Source organism: Anolis sagrei, chromosome 13 (assembly GCF_037176765.1).
Source record: "Anolis sagrei isolate rAnoSag1 chromosome 13, rAnoSag1.mat, whole genome shotgun sequence".
Lineage (NCBI taxonomy): Eukaryota > Metazoa > Chordata > Lepidosauria > Squamata > Dactyloidae > Anolis > Anolis sagrei.
In genome coordinates this window covers 11,986,995-12,005,936 of record NC_090033.1, presented here as the reverse complement: position 1 = coordinate 12,005,936, position 18,942 = coordinate 11,986,995, and the positions used below count along the sequence as shown (strand labels likewise).

The 18,942-nt window shown below is 44.9% G+C and overlaps 1 protein-coding gene across 2 annotated transcripts in view; it reads right to left on the bottom strand.

Annotated features, from left to right (window-relative positions):
* Nucleotides 1–18,942, bottom strand: part of TP73 (tumor protein p73) — a 95,789-nt gene that overhangs the window by 62,357 nt on the left and 14,490 nt on the right. Inside the window, exon 2 of one of the 2 annotated variants that reach the window (XM_060758739.2) lies at nt 1,064–1,309. In XM_060758739.2, the coding sequence (XP_060614722.2) occupies nt 1,064–1,309 (246 nt within the window). Of the gene's footprint in view, nt 1–1,063; nt 1,484–18,942 lie in introns of those variants that run through there. The other variant, XM_060758738.2, reaches the window with a different exon arrangement.

The window sequence follows — 18,942 nt, the reverse complement described above, 5'->3', positions numbered from 1 at the left end:
TCAACTGGTATCACCAAGGGTTGATTGTGTTGTATCTCCTATTTGATATCATTTAAAGTCATAGTCCTTTGGAGAAGGTGGCTTGGGACCATCTCCTTCCATGCCAGGATGAGGACAGATGTATGGGCATCAACTGGTATAACCGTGGGTCAGGTTGGATTGTATCTCCTATTTGGTATCATTTAAAGTCATAGTCCTTTGTAGAAGGTGCCTTGGGACCACCTCCTTCCATGCCAGAATGAGGACAGATGTATGGGCATCAACTGGTATCATCATGGGTCAGATTGGATTGTATCTCCTATTTGGTATCATTTAAGGTCATAGTCCTTTGGAGAAGGTGCCTTGGGACCACCTCCTTCCATGCCAGAATGAGGACAGATGTATGGGCATCAACTGGTATCACCGAGGATCAGACTGGATTGTATCTCCTATTTGATATCATTTAAGGTCATGGTCTTTTGAGGAAGGTGCCTTGGGACCATCTCCTTCCATGCCAGGACGGGGACAGATGCATGGGCATCAACTGGTATCACCGAGGGTCAGATTGTGTTGGATCTCCTGTTCAATATCATTTAAGGTCATCGTCTTTTGGGGAAGGTGCTTTGGGACCACCTCCTTCTGTCCTAGTTCTGACATGGTAGGAGATGATTCCAAATGCCAATTGCCTTAAATGTTGTCAACTGGTATCACCGAGGGTCAGATTGTGTTATATCTCCTGTTCGATATCATTTAAGGTCATCGTCTTCTGGGGAAAGTGTTTTGGGACCATCTCCTTCCATGCCACGACGGGGGTAGATGCATGGGCATCAGCTGGTATCACCAAGGGTTGGATTGTGTTGTATCTTCTATTTGATATCATTTAAGGTCATGGTCTTTTGGGGAAGGTGCCTTGGGACCACCTCCTTCCATGCCAGAATGAGGACAGATGCATGGGCATCAACTGGTATCACTGAGGGTCAGATTGGGTTGTATCTCCTGTTCTAGTCGTTGAGGAACCACTTCCTACCGGGCTGACCCATCTGAGAAGAGCAAAACCCCAAAACAAAAACAACATGCAACTTACCGTCCAGGTGGCAGATTTGGCGGTGCTGGATTGCTGGAAGGTGACTTCGAAGTGATGCAGACCCGGGTAGTCAGTGTTGGAGGGGATGACGGGCGCCGGGGACATGGTGTCGAAGGTGGAACTGGGCTGGGAGTAAGGCGAGAGCGTCGGGACATTGGAGGCGTGCTCCGAGCTATACGGGCTCGACGAAGCGGCTCGGCTGTCAGTGCTCTGATCCATGCTGCTGTTGAGCAAATTGAACTGGGACTGGAGGAATGGGAAGAGGGGGAGGAGGGAAGGGAAGGTGTGGTGGAGAGATGGAAAGAAGTCAGACAGTTTGAGACACGGGAAGGAGCTCCAGCAGCCTCCGAAGACGAAGCTTTGGCAAAACTTCACCCAGTGGCTTGTTAGGACAGGCGTCATCAAGGGGCAGCACTGGTGTGGAATGGGAAATACCTTTGAGGGGTCTTGTGGTTGGGCTTTATATTTTGGTTCCCCCCCCCCCCCCCACCTCTGTGCATACATATCACCTCTCTGCACACACCGGGGAAAAACAAGTCTCCACTTGCACACCACAGAGAGAAGGGTATCCTTGACAGTGTGACCTCATTCCTCAGCTCCATCCACAACGCAAAGGAGAATCAACACAAAAAGGGGTGCATTTGGGTGCACCTAAATACTGCTTTCCAAACCGGACAACTACATTTCCCATCAACTTCATGCTGGATTGGGATAATGAGAGTAATAGACCGAGATATCTGCCTGGTGGCTTGAGGAACATCTACTCTACACTGTAGAATTAAGGCACTGTAATACGACATGGCTCAGTGCTATGCGATCCTGGGAGTTGTTGTTTTACAAGGTCTTTAGACTTCTCAGCCCAAGAGTGCTGGGGCCTCACCAAACAAAAACTCACAGCATTCCATAGCATTGAGCTATGATAGATAAATTGGTGCCAAATTGCATTCATGCTACAGTGTAGATCAGCGTTTCACAACCTGGGAACCAGGACCCCTTGAGGGGTAATGAGGGGGGTTTCAGAGGGGTTGCCAAAGACCATCAGAAAACACAGTATTTTCTGTTGGTCGTGGGAAGTTTGGCCCAATTCCATCATTGGTGGGGTTCAGAATGCTCTTTGGTTGTAGGTGAACTATAAATCCTAGCAACTACAACCCCCAAATGCCAAGGTCTATTATTCCCAAACTCCACCAGTGTTGACATTTGGGCTTATTGAGTATTTGTGCCAAGTTTGGTACAGATCTATCATTGTTTGAGTCTATGGTGCTCTCTGGATGTAGGTGAACTACAACTCCAAAACTCAAGGTCAATGCCCATCAAACCCTTCCATTAGTTTTTGTTGGTCATTGGAGTTCTGTGTGCCAAGATTGGTTCAGTTCCATGGTTGGTGGAGTTCAGAATGCTCTTTGATTGCAAGTGAACTACAAATCCCAGTGAATGAAAATACGTCCTGCACATCAGAGATTTACATTACGATTCATAACAGTAACAAAATTACAATTCTGAAGTAGCAACAAAAATAATGTTATGGTTGGGGGCCAAAACAACATGAGGAACTGAATTAAGAGGTTGCGGCATTAGGAAGGTTGAGAACCATTCGTGTAGATGCAATCTAGATCCTCCAACTTTACTTCCACCAAAAGTTGGCCATAAAATTGCAATGGGAAAACCTATAAACTCATAGTGTGTTCCTTAAGAACCTCTAAAGCTGGATCTACACTGCCACATAGTGCATTTTGAACTGAGTTACATGGTCAGTATAGTGTAGACCCATATAATGCAGGTAGAACTGCATTGTATGGGTCTACACTAGCTATACTAGTGGTTCCCAACCTGTGGTTCGTGGACCACCAGTGGTCCGCAAGAACTAAAATATGGTCCGCCGCCTCACTGTTACTACACCGTTGCAATGAGAGCAACTGGTCTCATGAAACCTTCTTATAGTGACAAGGTTTATTAAATCTGGTTTTCTATGGGCGAGCAAATGCCGACTACTTGATGGCATATGTTCTGTATCAGAAACTAGACCCGATGTGGTCTATCCAATGCAATTTTCTGAATCAGCACCCCAAATAACCAAACCGAATCTAAAGTTGACCACAATCTGATTCGTAACCCTTGTTGGAGAGTGGTCCCTGGTCAAAAAGAAGTTGGGAACCACTGAGCTATACGATGCAGTTCAAACTGCATTATATGATGGTGTAGATCAGGCATGGGCAAACTCTGGCCCTCATAGGTCATAGTCTTTTGGGAATGGTGCTTCTTCAAATTGCAGTTTTACTTTATGCATAATTCTTAATTGAAAGCATATTTTTTAAAAAAATTTAAAAAGTAGAAGAAAAAGGAGAGGGAGAAGGAGAGGAAGAAGAAGGAAGGGGAAGAGCAGAAGAAGGAAGAAGAGAAGGAAGAGAGGCGGAAGGAAGAGGAGGAGAAGGAGAAGGTCTGATGGTCTCATTCACCGGACCAAATTTGGCAGAAATACCCGATACGCCCAATTTGAATATTGGTGAGGTTGTGGGGGGAATTGATTTTGCCATTTGGGAGTTGTAGTTGCTGGGATTTATAGTTCACCAACAATCAAAGAGCATTCTGAACGCCACCAACGGTGGAATTGAACCAAGCTTGGAACACAGAACTTCCATGACCAACAGAAAATACTGGAAGCGTGTGATGGGCATTGGCCTTAAATTTTGGAGTTGTACTTCATCTATATCCTCCCTGGATGTAGGTGAACTACAACCACAACATATAAGGTCTGTGGACTCAAACAGTGATAGATCTGGATCAAACATGGCACCAATACTCAATATGCTCAATGTGAACATGGGTGGAGTTTGGGGGAAATAGACTTTGACATTTGGGAGTTGTACTTGCTGGGATTTATAGTTCACCTATGATCAAAGAGCATTCTGAAGTCCACCAAGGATGGAATTGAATGAAACTTGGCACACAGAACTCCCACAATCAATAGAAAATACTGGAAGGGTTTGGTAGGCTTTGACCTTGAGTTCTGGAATTGTAGTTCACCTACAACCAGAGGGCACTGTGGACTCAAACAATGATGGATCTGTACCAAACACGGCACAAATACTCAAAATGCTCAAATGTGAACACTGGTGTAGTTTGGGGAAAATAGACCTTGACGTTTGGGAGTTGTAGTTTCTGGGATTCATAGTTCACCTACAATCAAATAGCATTCTGAACCCCACCAACAATCGAATTGGGCCAAACTTCCTACACAGAACCCCCATGACCAACAGAAAATACTGTGTTTTCTGATGGCCTTTGGTGACCCCTCTCACACCCCCAGCGACCCCCTCAGGGGTCCCGACCCCCAGGTTGAGAACCACTGGACTACATTATCATAAGCATATTGGAGTTCTATAACATATGTTGTTGTGACATTGGTTTTGGCTTATTATTATTATTATTATTAGTTCACCTACAATCAAATAGCATTCTGAACCCCACCAACGATAGAATTGGATCAAATTTCCCACACAGAACCCTCATGACCAACTAAAAATACTGTTTTCTAATGGTCTTTGGTGACCCCTCTGATACCTCCTCATGACCCCCCCAGGTTGAGAAACGCTGGTCTAATGCAAAATATGCCTAGTCCATGGACTGAGGTGGTTCCCGAACGTTTGGGAATTGTAGTTTCTGGGATTCATAGTTCACCAACAATCAAATAGCATTCTGAACTCCACCAACGATAGAATTGGATCAAATTTCCCACACAGAACCCTCATGACCAACTAAAAATACTGTTTTCTAATGGTCTTTGGTGACCCCTCTGACACCTCCTCATGACCCCCCCCCCCAGGTTGAGAAACACTGGTCTAATGCAAAATATGCCTAGTCCATGGACTGAGGTGGTTCCCAAACGTTGATCCTCCAGATGCTTTTGACTTTGTTTGCTCGGATCTATGAGTGTTGGTCAAGGAGGGGGATGAAGACCCAAACACTTCAAGGACCAAAGTATGGAAACCTGTGTTTTAGCCTTTGTTGGAGGTCCACATCTCCCAGCGTTGGTGATGGAGCTTCTAAAGACCATGTTCTCCACACAAAAAAAATGCTTTCAGAGCTTGGGCTTTTCCATGGAGTTGGGATCCCACCCTCCCTGCCTGATGCCTTTGTATTTGTTTAACTGACGCATCTCCCACCTTCCCACCACTGAGGTCTTTGAGAGGCAGATGGCGGACGTGTTTGAACAAGGCGGTTTCCTGACTTGCTCTTGCATGTTGGCCTTCCACCTTGGAACAAACAGACTCTTGGGGGGGGGGGGGGGGGAAGTGGGGCAAAGATCAGGCCCACCATTGCAGATCCTCAAGTGCATTTGGGATGCAAGAGCATAGTTGGGATTTGAGCTGGCCCCATGGGTGATTCCCCAGTTGGCTTGGAGGACACTGGGATCCACCTGATTTGGGGTCAAGCATCTTCTTTGATGGAGTTTTTTCTATTAATCTGTGTTAATTTGACAGCTCTTGTTGCTTTGAGAAGAAAGAAAGTGGATCACAACAAATACAAGAAGCCCAAATCTAGGGAAAATGTTATATTATATGTCCCATATCTAGGTGGATTCTGGGAAAGACAGGTGATAACATAGAAAGGTCACTAGTGCAAGGGCTGGACCATAACTCTGGACACCTAGGTTCAAATCCTTATTCCAGTGGTTCTCAACCTTCCTAATGCCGCGACCTCTTAATACAGTTCCTCATGTTATGGTGACCCCCAACCATAAAATTAGTTTTGTTGCTACTTCATAACTGTAATTTTGCTGCTGTTATGAATAGTAATGTAAATATCTGGTATGCAGGATGTATTTTCATTCACTGGACCAAACTGGGCACAAATACTTGATACGCCCAGATTTGAATACTGGTGGGATTGGGGTGTGTGTGTGTGTCATTTTGTCCTGTGGGAGTTGTAGCTGCTGGGATTTATAGTTCACCTATAATCAAAGAGCATTCTGAACTCCACCAATGATGGAAATGAACCAAACTTGGCACACAGAACTCCCATGACCAACGGAAAATACTGGAAGGGTTTGGTGGGCATTGACCTTGAGTTTTGGAGTTGTAGTTCACCTACATCCAGAGAGCACTGTGGACTCAAGCAATGATGGATCTGGACCAAACTTGACACAATACTCCATATGCTCAAATGTGAGCACTGGTGGAGTTTGGGGAAAACAGACCTTGACATTTGGGAGTTGTAGTTACTGGGATTTATAGTTCGCCTACAATCAAAGAGCACTACTAACGATGGAAGTGAACCAAACTTGGCAGACAGATTGGTTGGTGGGCATTGACCTTGAGTTTGGGAGTTGTAGTTCTTCTACATCAGTGATGGGCAACCTTTTGAGTTTGGTGTGTCAACATTTGCCAAAAACATGAGCATAACTTGGGTGGGGTGTCACTTCAAGAGAAAAAACCATAATTTTGCAATATTTATAGTTTAAATAAGAAAAATGTATAATCCATGCTGAGATATGGAGTGAACAATGCTCAAATGTGCAGATGTTAAATTTGTAGAGTCTTTTACAAATTGAAGGATGGAATTAGATTGGCTCTTATAAGGTGTATTTCTCTGTATGTGGCCGCGTGTCACCAAAAATAGCCATGCGTGTCAGTGCTGACACATGTGTCATAGGTTCACCATCATGGTTCTACATCCAGAGAGCACTGTAGACTCAAACAATGATGGATCTGGACCAAACTTGACATGAATATTCAACATGCCCAAATGTAAACACTGGTGGAGTTTGGGGGAAATAGACCTTGACATTTGGGAGTTGTAGTTGCTGGTATTTATTGTCTGCCTACAATCAAAGAGCATTCTGGACCCTACCAACGATTGAATTGGGACAAACATCCCACACAGAACCTCCATGATCAACAGAAAATACTATGTTTTCTGATGGTCTTTGGAGACCCCTCTGACACCCCCTCGCGACCCCTCCAGGGGTCCCGACTCCCAGGTTGAGAAACACTGCCTTATTCAGTCACGCAAAACCGATTGTGTGCTCTGGAGCACAATTTTGACCAACATAAACTTCCCAGTATTTCAACAGGAAGTGTGGGTCTGCTTTTGGCTGGTGAGATAGTCAAGTTAAATAGTATTATTATTGTTGTTGTATGCTTTCAAGTCGTTTCAGACATAGGGTGACCCTCAGTCTAAACTTAGGGCAGGGGCCGAGTCAAGGGCTTCAGGGGGCCACATCTGGCCCGCGGGCCTTAGTTTGGGGACCCCTGCTTTAAAGATTTGCATCATGTTTTGATTGCTTCTAATGAAGTATGCTATGCGTGACCGCATCTCCGTATACGAACCCACACGATCTCTACGATCATCTGGAGAGGCCCTGCTCACGATCCCACCTGCGTCTCAAGCGCATTTGGTGGGGATGAGGGACAGGACCTTCTCTGTGGTGGCCCCCTGACTCTGGAACTCTCTCCCCAAGGACATCAGACAAGACCCAACGTTGGCAGTCTTTAGGAAGAGCGTGACGACGTGGTTGTTCCAGTGTGCCTTCCCAGAATAGGAAACTCCTAGCATCATACTCCAATTGCACTTTACTAGAGATTTAAGATTGTCTGCACACTGCACCTATCTCCAAAAACCTATCCATTTCACCTGTCTTGTCCAGCATTTTTTAAATTTTATTCATTACATTTGGCCCGGCCTCAGTTTTAAATGCATCATGGTGTTACTGTCTAATGTTTCTTGCTATTGTTTTAATGTTTATTGTTTTGCTTTATGAGTATATTTATTGTTGTATTTGTTATGCTGTTGTTTTATTGATGTGTTGGGCCTCGGCCTCTTGTAAGCTGCACCGAGTCCTTTGGGAGATGTTAGCGGGGTATAAATAAAGATAATAATAATAATAATAATAATAATAATAATAATAATAATTAGGTAAAGAAAAAGTGTGGTATAAAATAATAATAATAATAATAATTATAATTATTTAGTCATTGACCAAACCTCTATGGCCATATAATTCAGTTCAATCTGTATTATGATGGCAGGGTAGATGGGGCCATCATCCCATACCGGGTCCAGTTCTGGGCAAAGCAATTCAAGAAGGACATGTGTACTTGGATTTTAGTGACAGCTGGGGTAGCCAATGGTATGCCAGGACAGCAGGGACAGGTCCTGACAGGTGTGGTAAAATGATTGCTTTTATAATAATAGCCACCCACTATTTGCATTATCATAATTGTCATTATCATTTGTTGTTGTTCATTCGTTCAGTTGTTTCCAACTTTTCGTGACCTCATGGACCAGCCCACACCAGAGCTCCCTGTCAGCCGTCACCACCCCCAGCTCCTTCAAGGTCAATCCAGTCACTTCAAGGATGCCATCCATCCATCTTGCCCTTGGTCGACCCCTCTTCCTTCCATTTTCCCCAGCATCATTGTCTTCTGGGTTGTTGTAGGTTTTTCGGGCTATATGGCCATGGTCTAGAGGCATTCTCTCCTGATGTTTCGCCTGCATCTATGGCAGAGGTAGTGAGGTCTGTTGGAACTAGGGAAAAGGGTTTATATATCTGTGGAATGACCAGGGTGGGACAAAGGACTCTTGTCTGCTGGAGCTGGGTGCGAATGTTTCAACTGACCATCTTGATTAGCATATAATGGCCTGACAGTGCCTGGAGCAAACTTTTGTTGAGAGGTGATTAGATGCCCTTGTTTGTTTCCTCTCTGTTGTTGTGCTGTTGTAATTTTAGAGTTTTTTTTAATACTGGTAGCCAGATTTTGTTCATTTCCATGGTTTCCTCCTTTCTGTTGAAGTTGTTTCAATGGCTTCTCTGTGTAGTCTGACATGGTGGTTGTGAGAGTGGTCCAGCATTTCTGTGTTCTCCAATAATATGCTGTGTCCAGGTTGGTTCATCAGGTGCTCTGCTATGGCTGACTTCTCTGGTTGAAGTTGTCTGCAGAGCCTTCCATGTTCCTTGATGCGTGTCTGGGCAATGCTGCATTTGGTGGTCCCTATGTAGACTTGTCCACAGCTGCATGGTACACGGTAGACTCCTGCAGAGGTGAGAGGATCCCTCTTGTCCTTTGCTGAACGTAGCATTTGTTGGATTTTCTTGGTTGGTCTGTAGATAGTTTGTATGTTGTGTTTCCTCATCAGCTTCCCTCTGCGGTCAGTGGTTCCCTTGATGTATGGCAAGAACACTTAGAATCATAGAATCATAGAATCAAAGAGTTGGAAGAGGCCTCATGGGCCATCCAGTCCAACCCCCTGCCAAGAAGCAGGAATATTGCATTCAAAGCACCCCTGACAAATGGCCATCCAGCCTCTGCTTAAAAGCTTCCAAAGAAGGAGCCTCCACCACACTCCGGGGCAGAGAGTTCCACTGCTGAACGGCTCTCACAGTCAGGAAGTTCTTCCTAATGTTCAGATGGAATCTCCTCTCTTGTAGTTTGAAGCCATTGTTCCGCGTCCTAGTCTCCAAGGAAGCAGAAAACAAGCTTGCTCCCTCCTCCTCCCTGTGGCTTCCTCTCACATATTTATACATGGCTATCATATCTCCTCTCAGCCTTCTCTTCTTCAGGCTAAACATGCCCAGCTCCCCAAGCCACTCCTCATAGGGCTTGTTCTCCAGACCCTTGATCATTTTAGTTGCCCTCCTCTGGACACATTCCAGCTTGTCAATATCTCTCTTGAATTGTGGTGCCCAGAATTGGACACAATATTCCAGATGTGGTCACTTTTCCTCATTGTCTTCTCCAAGCTTTCATTTCTTCTCATGATGTGGCCAAAGTAATTCATCTTGGCCTCTACTATTCTTCCCTCCAATGAGCAGTCAGGCTTTATTTCTTGAAGTATGGACTGGTTGGATCTTCTTGCAGTCCAAGGCACTCTCAGACCTTTCCTCCAACACCACAGCTCAAAAGCATCTCTCTTCCTTCGCTCAGCCTTCCTTATGGTTCAGCTCTCACATCCGTAGGTGACTACGGGGAATACCATTGCTTTAACTATGCGGATCTTCGTTGCCAGTGTGATGTCTCTACTCTTCACTATTTTATCATGATTGGCCATTGCTCTCCTCCCAAGAAGGAAGCGTTTCCTGACTTCCTGGCTGCACTCTACATCTGCCATCATCTTTGCACCTAGAAATACAAAGTCTGTCACGGCCTCCACGTTTTCTCCCTCTATTTCCCAATTGTCAATCATTCTTGTTGCCATAATCTTGTTTTTTTATGTTTAGCTGCAACCTGGCTTTTGTGCTTTCTTCTTTCACCTTGATTAGAAAGCTCCTCAGCTCCTCCTCACTTTCGGCCATCAAAATGGTATCATCTGCATATCTAAGGTTGTTAATGTTTCGTCCAGCAATTTTAACCCCAGCCTTGCATTTGTCAAGCCCCGCACATCGCATGATGTGTTCTGCATAGAAGTTGAATAGGTTGGGGGAGAGGATACAACCCTGCCTTACGCCTTTCCCAAACCAGTCTGTTCCTCCATGGTCAGTTCTGACTGTTGCTACTTGGTGCTTATACAGATTCCTCAGGAGACAGACAAGGTGGCTTGGTATCCCCATACATACCACCAAGAACTTGCCGCAATTTATTATGCTCCACACAGTCAAAGGCTTTAAAATAGTCAATAAAACAGAAATAGATGTTTTTCTGAAACTCATAGCCATCTTTTATTTGTATTATTATTATGCCCACTGAATATTATAGTCACAGACACCCACCATTGTGTTACTATTTTTATTGTTATTGTTCTATTAGCCACCAACTCTTTTTGTGATAATTGTAGACATTATCCTATCCACCCAATGTTTGCATTTTTATTATATTTATAGCCACCCATTATTTTGTTGTTATTGTTGTTGATATAATAGCCACCTGCTTATTTGCTGTTGTTATTGACATTATCATAGCCACCCTCTATTTGCATTATGATTGTTGTTAATATTATTTTCATAGCCACTCGTTGTTGCTGCTGTTGTAATAGCCACCTACTATAACAACAATAGCTATTTGTCGTTGTTATTGACATTATCATAGCCACCATCTATTATTATTATTATTATTATTATTATTATTATTATTTTCATAGCCACCTACTACTACTTATTTATTTATTTACTTTATTTGTATACCGCACTCTCTCAGCCCGTAGGCGACTCAGTGCGGTTTACAACCAAACCAATATACAAAGTGCACAACATTAGCAATTAAAACAGTAACTAAGGCAACTACATCAATATAAAAATACATCAGTACATCAATATAACATCAATACATCCATATAACTAATCCATCACGTCTCATCAGTAAAGTCATAATCCGATCTCCTTGTCCATTATTCCAAGTTCCAAGATCAATCAATTAATTGCACTGCTTAATTAAACACCTGTTCAAAGAGCCAGGTCTTCACTCTTCTCCTGAATGCCAGCAGGGAGGGGGCCGATCTAATATCTGCGGGAAGGGCGTTCCATAGCCGAGGGGCCACCACTGAGAAGGCCCTGTCTCTCATCCCCGCCAGCCGTGCTTGTGAGGCTGGCGGGATCGAGAGTAGGGCCTCCCCGGACAATCTTAATGTCCTAACTGGTTCATAGGGGGTGATGCGTTCGGACAGATAGGTCGGGCCAGAACCGTTTAGGGCTTTAAAGGCTAAAGCCAGCACTTTGAATTGTGCCCGGTAGCAGGTTGGCAGCCAGTGGAGCTGGTGCAACAGAGGAGTGGTGTGCTCCCTGAGTGCCGCTCCTGTTAACAACCTGCCTGCCGATCATTGGACCATTTGTAGCTTCCGAGCAGTCTTCATAGGCAACCCCACGTAGAGAGCGTTGCAGTAGTCTATATGGGATGTAACCAGTGCGTGGACTACCGTGGCCAAGTCAGACTTCCCAAGGTACGGGCGCAGCTGGCGCACAAGTTTTAATTGTGCGAATGCTCCCCTGGTCACCGCCGAAACCTGGGGTTCCAGGCTCAGCTATGAGTCCAGGATCACACCCAAGCTGCGAACCTGCGTCTTCAGGGGGAGTGGAACCCCTTCCATTCAACACAGGCTGTAACCCTATACCCTGTTCGGCCTTACGACTGACCAGGAGTACCTCTGTCTTGCCTGGATACTACTGGTAGTAGAATCACAGAATCATAGAATCAAAGACCTCATGGACCATCCAGTCCAACCCCCTTCAGCCAAGAAGCAGGAATATTACATTCAAATCACCCCTGACAGATGGCCATCCAGCCTCTGTTTAAAAGCTTCCAAAGAAGGAGCCTCCACCACACTCCAGGGCAGAGAGTTCCTCTGCTGAACGGCCACCACAGTCAGGAAGTTCTTCCTCATGTTCAGTAGTAGTTGTTGTTCTTGTTGTAATAGCCACCTGCTATTTTTTGTTGTTAAAGACATTATCATAGCCACCCTCTATTTGCATTGTTATTTGAAACACAACAAGATTAGTCCACAGCAAACAAGATCACTCTGTTGGCTGTTGTATTGGATCACATGTTGGACACTTCCCACAAGTCTAGGACCATGTGATGTAAATAATGCATGCAGATCTGAGTAGGGTGGCCTTTTGCAGCTGGCAGATGGTAATTTTGTCAGCGCCAATTGTGTTTAAGTGCAGGCCAAGGTCTTTAGGCACTGCACCCAGTGTGCCGATCACCACTGGGACCAATTTACTGGTTTGTGCCAGAGTTTTTGTAGTTCAATCTTTAAATCCTCGTATCACAGCAGCTTTTCCAGTTGTTTCTCTGCAATCCTGCTGTCGCCTGGGATTGCAACATCGACGATCCATACTTTATTTTTTAACACAATCATGAGGTCAGGAGTATTGTGCTCCAAAACTCTGTCAGTCTGAATTCAGAAGTCCCAGAGTAGCTTGACATGTTCATTCTTTGTAACTTTTTCCGCCTTGTGATGCCACCAGTTCTTTGTCACAGGTAGATGTTCCAATGAATCACCTGAGCAACGGTGTTGTGCCTCTGCTTATAGTCTGTCTGTGCAATCTTCTTGCAGCAGCTGAGGATGTGATCTATTGTTTCATCTGCTTCCTTCCAGAGTCTACATTTGGGATCTGTTGTCGACTTTTCGATGGCGTTAGTTCGAATGGGTTGTTTTTGGGCTGCCAGAATCAGGCCCTCCTTTGTCTCCTTTTTCAGAGTCCCATTTGTGAGCCACGGCCATGTTTTTTCTTTGTCAATTTGGCTCTCAATTTTTCCCAGGAACTGTCCATGGAGAGCCTTCTTTCGCCAGTTTTCTCTTCTGTTTTGCATTGTGTTTTTACGGTATTCCCTCTTTGTCTTTTGCACTTTAAGCAGTTTTCTACTATTGACTTCCCTCAATGTTGGTTCTTGACTGCCTTTCACATAATCTACCAGCGCGTGCTTCTCTTCTTCTACCGTTTGTTTCCCTTGCAGAAGCCCTCTCTCTGTCTCCTGATTTTCTGGGCAGGTCAAGTCTGTTGACATCACTATGCTGGTGTCAGGAGAAGTGGATTGTCATCTGTTTTCTTGTTTTTCTGTCCAGATCATCCAGCTCTGCTTGCGTCCAGTTCACAATCCCAGCAGTGTATCTAATGACGGAGATGGCCCAAGTGTTGAGAGCCTCGATTGTATTTCCGCCATTTAATTTGCTCTTCAAAACCTTTCTGACCCTTTGGACATATTCTTTGCTGACCACATTTTTCACTTGACCGTGCTTGATGTTGTCCAACTGTAGTATGCCCAGATATTTATAGGCTTCAGCTGATTGCATTTTATGGTTTGTCCGTTTGGCATCTCAATACCCTCGCTGTGGGTAATTTTCCCTTTCTTTAATGCCACTGTGGCACATTTGTCTAAGCCGAACTCCATACTGATGTCAGTGTTGAAGATTCTGACTGTGTTGGTCAGTGACTGGATTTCAGTTTCTGATTTTCCGTAAAGCTTTAGATCATCCATGTACAGCAAGTGGGATATTTTTGGTGAATTCCACAGTCTGTTTTTCCCCTTTTTTGAAAAGGGTGATGATGGTGACATACTTGAAATCTGCTGGGATTTTCTCGGTCATCCACACTTTTTCAATGAGCTGGTGGAGTTGTTGTGTCAGCTCAGGTCCTTCCTCTTTAAAGATTTCAGCAGGGATCCCATCAGGTCTGCTGGCTTTGTTATATTTTTTTTTTGTTGCTTGATGGCATTGCTGACTTCTTTCAAACTAGGCAGTGCTGCAAGCTCATCCCTGGTTTGTTGTTGCAGGATTTGTGAAAGAACCTCTTCGGCCACATTGGAGCTGCAATTCAGGAGGCTTTGGTAGTGTTCTTTCCAACATACTGCAATTGAATTTTAGTCCTTCAGAGGTTTGGTTCCATCTGATGAGCGTAGAAGCTGTATGCCATGGTTTCTTGGTCCATAGATGTGGCTTTGAAAAATCCCTGAGCATCATGGGTATCTGCCAGGTGTTGGATTTCTTCAGCCTTCTTTGTCCACCAGATGTTCTTGAGTTCATCAAACATCTGAGTGTCCTCTGGTCAATGTCCTTGCAGATTGCCAATTCTCTCACACCAGAAGTGACTTGCAGTTTCTCAAGTCGCTTCTGACAGACACAAAATTTTTATTTGTAAGATTTTGCTGTATTGAAGGTGCTTCCTAAGGGTGCATCTGCACCATAGGGTTAATTTCTTGCTGTTTGGTAGCCCAGGCCACCCTCTATTTGAATTATTATTATTATTATTAGCATCATTATTATTATATTCATAGCCATCCACCATATTGTTGCCATTATTGCTGTTGTTATAACAGCTACCACTAGTTGTTGTTGTTGATATAACAGCCAGTCACGATTATTGTTACTGTCACAGCCCTATTTTCGTCCTACTAGTGTTGTTGTTGTTCTTTTCATAATAGTAAAGGTAAAGGTTTCCCCTTGACATTAAGTCTAGAAAAGACAATGGTGTTGGGGAAAATTGAAGGAAGAAGGAAGAGGGGCTGACCAAGGGCGAAATGGATGGATGGTATCCTTGAAGTGACTGGATTGACCTTGAAGGAGCTTTTTCAATGAGCTGATGGAGTTGTTGTGTCAGCTCAGGTCGTCCCTCTTTAAAGATTTCAGCAGGGATCCCATCAGGTCTGCTGACTTTTTATTTTTTTGTTGGCTGATGGCATTGCTGACTTCTTCCAAACTAGGCAGTGCTGAAAGCTCATCCCTTGTCTGTTGTTGCAGGATTTGTGAGAGAACCTATTTGGCCACATTGAAGTTGCATTGAAGAATGGGGGTGGTCCAACTCTAGAGCATGGTGCTCATCCCCATTTCTAAGTTGAAGAGCCGGTGTTGTCCGTAGACACCTCCAAGGTCATGTGACTGGCATGACTGCATGGAGCGCCGTTACCTTCTCACCAAAGTGGCACCTATTGATCTACTCACATTTGCATGTTTTCGAACTGCAAGGTTGGTAGAAGCTGGGGCTAGCAATGGGAGCTCACCCCATCCCACGGATTCAAACTGCCAACCTTCTGGTCAGCAAGTTCTGCAGCTCAGCGGTTTAATCCACTGTGTCACCACGACCCTCTTGCCATAATAGCCACCCACTATTTTGTTGTTATTGTTATTATTCTTGTCATTATTCCTGGATGTGACTCCATCCCTGAACCAGTGTGCTCTGCGCATTGTGCTATAGTGGCAAATGAACCAGACACGATGCCAAACAGTTGGATTGTTGGGGACCCTTTGGCTTCAGTCTTTTGCAAGGCTGCGGTGCCAAAGGGCCAGGTGGCTCCTGAGCGCATATTTTCGGGAAGAAAAGAGGTGTTTGGTGTCGGCGCAAGTTGCATCTTGCCCCAAATTCCAGCCGTTGCTCACTGAACAGTGATGATATTGTGGGAGATGCAAACGCGCTTGGAGGTCTCCCTCGACATGGATGGCTCACGCGGGTACATTTTTTAAAAAAAGAAAGGAAAAAAAGAAAGCTATTATAGTGCAACATCAGAAAAGTTTTCCGTGGGTGAGGTTTGGCAATCCCAAGTTATAACATGTCCCTTGATTCCAAAGTTGGGTTAGTTTTTCAGCATTTCAGGCTGAAGGTATGTCAATGGGAAGGGATGAGGCAAAGAGGATGGGGTTTTTTTTTATGGGATTGGGGAAGTCAAACTCATTTGGGTTTGGGCTCTGCTTTGCAGCCATGTCTTTGTGAGATTTTGCTGTATTGAGGATTTGGCACTACCTGAACTACCACGGATCTATGCCTTGGAATCCTGGGAGTTGTCGTTTGACCAGGCTAGGCTGCAACTCCCACTTCTGCCAGAAGGGACAGAGTTTCATCTATGCTGATGATCGTGCAATCACCACCCAAGCAGGCAGCTTTGAAATGGTTGAACAGAAGCTCTCCAAAGCTTTAGGTGTTTTTACCATCTATTACAGGGGCCCCTGGTGGCGCAATGGGTGTTAAATCCATGTGTCGGCAGTTAGAATCCAGGGAGAGTGGGGAGAGCTCCCTCTGTCAGCTCCAGCTCCCCATGCAGAGAAATGAGAGAAGCCTCCCACAAGGATGGTAAAACATCACACTTTTGTTACTTAGGCAATCCCTCGTTGTCCGAGTAATATTATCCTCCAAGTTCGGTGTACTGGTGGTGGGTCCGTAGGTGACTGTGGAGCCCTATTCTTGACCTGCATGTTCTCCCGCTGTGAGGGCATCTGTTTCCAAGTGGAAGGCGGTCCCAGTCAGGGTTGGCTTGGTGCATTTCTCTCTTTCACCCTCCATTCTTGCCTCTTCAAATTTTACAGCACTGCTGGTCACAGCTGACCTCCAGCTAGAGCGCTCAAGGGCCAGAGCTTCCTAGTTCCTGAGAGAGGTAGAAAGCATTTTGCAAGGATTCTTGTGAGGATTTTCCCAGCTGAGGTTAGAAGGGAGATACCTCGATAGTTTCAACAGTCTGTTTTCCCAGTTTTTTGAAGAGGGTGATGATGGTGACATACTTGAAATCTGCTGGGATTTTCTTGGTCACCCACACTTTTTCAATGAGCTGGTGGAGTTGTTGTGTCAGCTCAGGTCCTCCCCCTTTAAAGATTTCAGCAGGGATCCCATCAGGTCCGCTGACTTTTTTTTGTTTGCTGATGGCATTGGTGACTTGTCTGTTGTTGCAGAATTTGTGAGAGAACCTCTTTGGCCACATTGAAGCTGCAATTCAGGAGGCTTTGGTAGTATTCTTTCCAACATAAAATAGTGATGAGTAGAGACATCACACTGGTAACAAAGATCCGCATAGTCAAAGCAATGGTATTCCCCACAATCACCTACGGATGTGAGAGCTGGACCATAGGGAAGGCTGAGTGAAGGAAGAGAGATGCTTTTGAACTGTGGTGTTGGAGGAAAGTTCTGAGAGTGCCTTGGACTGTGAGAAGATCCAACCAGTCCATACTTCAGGAGATAAAGCCTGACTGCTCCCTGGAGGGAAGGATAGTAGAGGCCAAGATGAAGTCCTTTGGCCACATCATGAGAAGAAAGGAAAGCTTAGAGAAGACAATGGTGTTGGGGAAAATGGAAGGAAGAGGGGCTGACCAAGGGCGAAATGGATGGATGGTATCCTTGAAGTGACTGGATTGACCTTGAAGGAGCTTTTTCAATGAGCTGGTGGAGTTGTTGTGTCAGCTCAGGTCCTTCCTCTTTAAAGATTTCAGCAGGGATCCCATCAGGTCCGCTGGCTTTTTATTTTTTTGTTGGCTGATGGCATTGCTGACTTCTTCCAAACTAGGCAGTGCTGAAAGCTCATCCTTTGTCTGTTGTTGCAGGATTTGTGAGAGAACCTCTTTGGCCACATTGAAGCTGCATTGAAGAATGGGGGTGGTGACTACCAACAGGGAGCTCTGGCGTGGGCTGGTCCATGAAGTCAGAAGAGTCGGAAATAATTGAACGAATGAACAACATCAACAAAGGGATTCAGCCGTTGTCTTTATTGAGACTCCGAAAACGGCATATGGAGCGACAGAAGCACAGTGAAAAAACACTGGCAGGATGCACATCGCCTGAATGTGTACTTTGATACAAATACGACAGACACGGAGCACTGCAAGAGTTGCAGGGACAAAATCGCTCCCGCGGAGCAATTATCTCCTAAGGTTACAGAAAACACAGGTTGCGTACATAACACGGCATCAGAGACAGGAACCCTGACTCACGGCAATTAGTTCAATGGTTTGGAGCCAACGCCATTATTGTGGTCGATTCTGGCAAGGTATCATGCGGTTTTCATGGCAATTGGTTCTGTGTTGCCTTCCTCTAAGGCTGAGAGAGTGTGCCTCTCCAATCGGTTTCCGTGACTAAGCAGGGATTCGGATTCTGGACTTTGAGAGTCTCAACACTGCCTCTATCAATATGTACAATATCATTTGCATCTTCGCCACAAAATCAATACAGCTTGATAACAGCTTAATTGTCATGATGTGATGCTACGGAATCCTGGGAGCTATAGTCTGGTACTTATAAAGACCTTGTAAAACTATATCTCCATTTTAAATGCTCTCAACACATGTAGAACATTGTAGTTCTCCTACATCCAGAGAGCACTATGGACTCAGACAATGATGGATCGGGATCAAACCTGGCACAAATACTCAATAGGCCCAAATATGAACACTGGTGGGAATTGGGGGAAATAGACCTTGACATTTGGGAGTTGTAGTGCCTGGGATTTATAACTCACCAACAATTAAAGAGCATTCTGAACTCCACCAATGGTGGGATTGAACCAAACTTGGCACACAGAACTCCCATGACCAACAGAAAATACTGGAAGGGTTTAGTGGGTATTGACCTTGAGTTTTGGAGTTGTAGTTCCCCTACATGCAGAGAGCACTGTGGACTCAAACAATGATGGATCTGGACCAAATTTGGGCCTGACTTCCCACACAGAACCCCCATGCCTTGAAGGGACTCGCTAACA